Source organism: Penaeus monodon, chromosome 4, assembly GCF_015228065.2.
Source record: "Penaeus monodon isolate SGIC_2016 chromosome 4, NSTDA_Pmon_1, whole genome shotgun sequence".
NCBI lineage: Eukaryota > Metazoa > Arthropoda > Malacostraca > Decapoda > Penaeidae > Penaeus > Penaeus monodon.
In genome coordinates, this window is record NC_051389.1 from 42399239 (window position 1) to 42401738 (window position 2500).

The window sequence follows — 2500 nt, forward strand, 5'->3', positions numbered from 1 at the left end:
TATCATCATCTTGATGCAGCATATCAAGTGACAAGTACAGACTTTGGGAAGTGTCAAAAAAGTTAAAAATGCTTATGCAGTAAGAGATAATATTGCAAAAGAGGCAATGATCCCTGATACCATACATGAGTTCTCATGTGGACTGGGCCTACAAGCCACACATACCTGCAGGGTCCTTCTGGCACCTAGAATTTCAACTTTTTCTTTTTTTCTTTTTTCTTTTTTTCTTTTTTTCCAGGTCTGGAAAAAAAAATCTTCCAAAAGTCATGGAAATTTATATTGGGTGACTCAGTTTTTGCAATGCCTTTTTTATGAACCATCTGTTTCAATGGTTTAGTGCTTGAAGACTAGTACTGATAAGTTATTGCAGAGTGGCATGGGCCCCATTGCCGGGAGATTGTGTCAGTATCAGAGCATGCACAGCATGACCGTACATACCCCAGGAAAATGAGATCAGTGCTCCATGACATGCCACCCAGAATATAGTCCAGACTTGCCATGGCTTTTACATATATGCCACCCAGTGACAAAGTATTAACCCAATGCCACTGATAAAATGTTCCAATTTTTTATTTTATTGTGAAAGATCTCTGCACATAGGCTCTGTTTACCTTACCTGATTTCACCTTTCCTTGAATTGGCTGGAAAAACATTAATTTTTTTACTAATATTATGAATATCAATGGTGTTAATTTTACTATAGACATTATGAATACTATAATGTTATAAACATTAGTAACAGCAAAAGAAGATAAAAATTTTCATTATTTTCATAAATCAAGGAAAAGGGTAATGGGTGAGACAGGCAGTACTCATTAGTGACTTTGTACAAGTGTAACCACCGGGCATGGCATGCCCGGTGGCATTGGGTTAAGCTTAATGCCTATTTTAGGCAGATCTAACAGGTTAATTAATATTGCTGTAGCTTTTATTGATGTTTTCGATGTTAATAATTATGAGAACAAAAGAATTTATACTATATATCTTTCTTTTTGTTTTGAAGAACATTTACAAGTGAGAAGAAGGGGAAAGATGGCTCCAGTTCCGACTTGTTTGATTCATCAGATGGCACTCCAAAACAACCTACTCGTCGATGCAGAACTCCAGGAAGTCCAGATTTGGGAAAAGCTGCCAAGATTGCAAGATCATCTGTGTAAGTCAAATTAGTCTGTGGTTTGAGGAATAGGCAACAGTTTTTTCTGGTAAATAGAACTTTTAGAATGTGTTTACAGTTTGTATACATGAAGTGAAGAACCTTTTATAATATTTATTAAAAAATGTGAATGATTTGCTATACAAATTCATTACATATATATATATATATATAAATATATAAAATATAGAGAGAGAGAGAGAGAGAGAGAGAGAGAGAGAGAGAGAGAGAGAGAGAGAGAGAGAGACGTACATACATACATACATACATACATACACTCAAATATACACATATATGTACTGGAAGTTAATATTTATCACATGGATCCTATTCCGAAATATACTTTAGGTCATGACTAGATACATTTCCCATACCCATGATATACCCAATTATGTGATGAAAGTAAATGTGTATAGTTGAAGTAATATTGCAACATTGAGTAATTTATGCAAATTAATTAAGCAAAAGTAGTTTTTTGTCATATTTATTAATTCATATTTAGATTCCTCTAGTGAACTGATTTATGATGCCACACCCAAGATCGGCAGAAGGGGAAGCAGAAGAGGAAGTGTCGCCGGCCCGTACCTGCTCAGCTTGAGGGGCGAAGGCGAAAAAGAAAGAAACTACACAGAGAACAGTCAAGGAAAGTAGTAGAAGAAACCACTTTACCTGCCAAAGTTCCGCGTACTACCAGGTAGATTTTCCTTCCTTAAATATAAGTGATTTTTTTTTTTTTTGGGGGGGGGGGGGGTGAAGCATCTAAGACCTTTCTGGAAGAATCATTTAAGAGTGTTGATTTGCTTTTAGTTTGGGGGTCTTTATGGATTTATGTAGCATAATATTATAAAAATACCTTTTATAATTATTTCTTTTTGTAAGTGTTTATGAATATTCTACATTGTAGGACCCCAAGTAATAAAGATAGCAAGGAAGAAAACATCTCAAGTGGAAGAGTTACACGTAACAGAACTTCAGCAACTCCTTCCCAAGACACTTCCACCAAACCAGCCTCAACTAGCAGAGGCAGACAGTCCAGATCCTCAACAACTGTAGTCCCTGAGACAGACTCATCAGCATCCAGTGGAAGAGCTGCAAAACATAAAGAGGTAGAGGACTCACACCTGAAAGTCACTCCAGGCAACAGACAGACCAAACCTGAGGCTGCCATCAGTGAAACTCGCTCCAGTCGAAGAGGCAGGGGTTCAGCACAAAAGGATTCACAAGTCATTGCAAGTGAATCATTGCAATCATCCACAACGTCTCGCTCAACGACGAGAGCTTCACGAGTTTCCACCACTAGTGAAGATACCACACCAGTGCGCAGGTCAGGCAGATCTGCTATACTCT

The 2500-nt window shown here is 37.4% G+C and overlaps 1 protein-coding gene and 1 long non-coding RNA gene across 4 annotated transcripts in view; both read left to right on the forward strand.

Moving 5' to 3' along the window:
* Window positions 1–1173, forward strand: part of LOC119572223 (condensin complex subunit 3-like) — a 14060-nt gene extending 12887 nt beyond the window's left edge. For 2 of the 3 annotated variants that reach the window (XM_037919200.1, XM_037919201.1), the window contains exon 19: window positions 1004–1172. In XM_037919200.1, coding sequence (XP_037775128.1) covers window positions 1004–1157 — 154 coding nt within the window. In that variant the 3' untranslated portion in view covers window positions 1158–1172. Of the gene's footprint in view, window positions 1–1003 lie in introns of all 3 variants that reach the window. The other variant, XM_037919199.1, reaches the window with a different exon arrangement.
* Window positions 1174–1794: 621 nt separating this feature from the next.
* LOC119572225 overlaps window positions 1795–2500 on the forward strand; it is a 1283-nt gene continuing 577 nt past the window's right edge. The window contains exons 1-2 of the long non-coding RNA XR_005228705.1: window positions 1795–1847; window positions 2058–2500. The exon at window positions 2058–2500 is cut by the window's right edge and continues 7 nt beyond it. This is a non-coding gene — a long non-coding RNA (uncharacterized LOC119572225). The remainder of the gene's footprint in view (window positions 1848–2057) is intronic.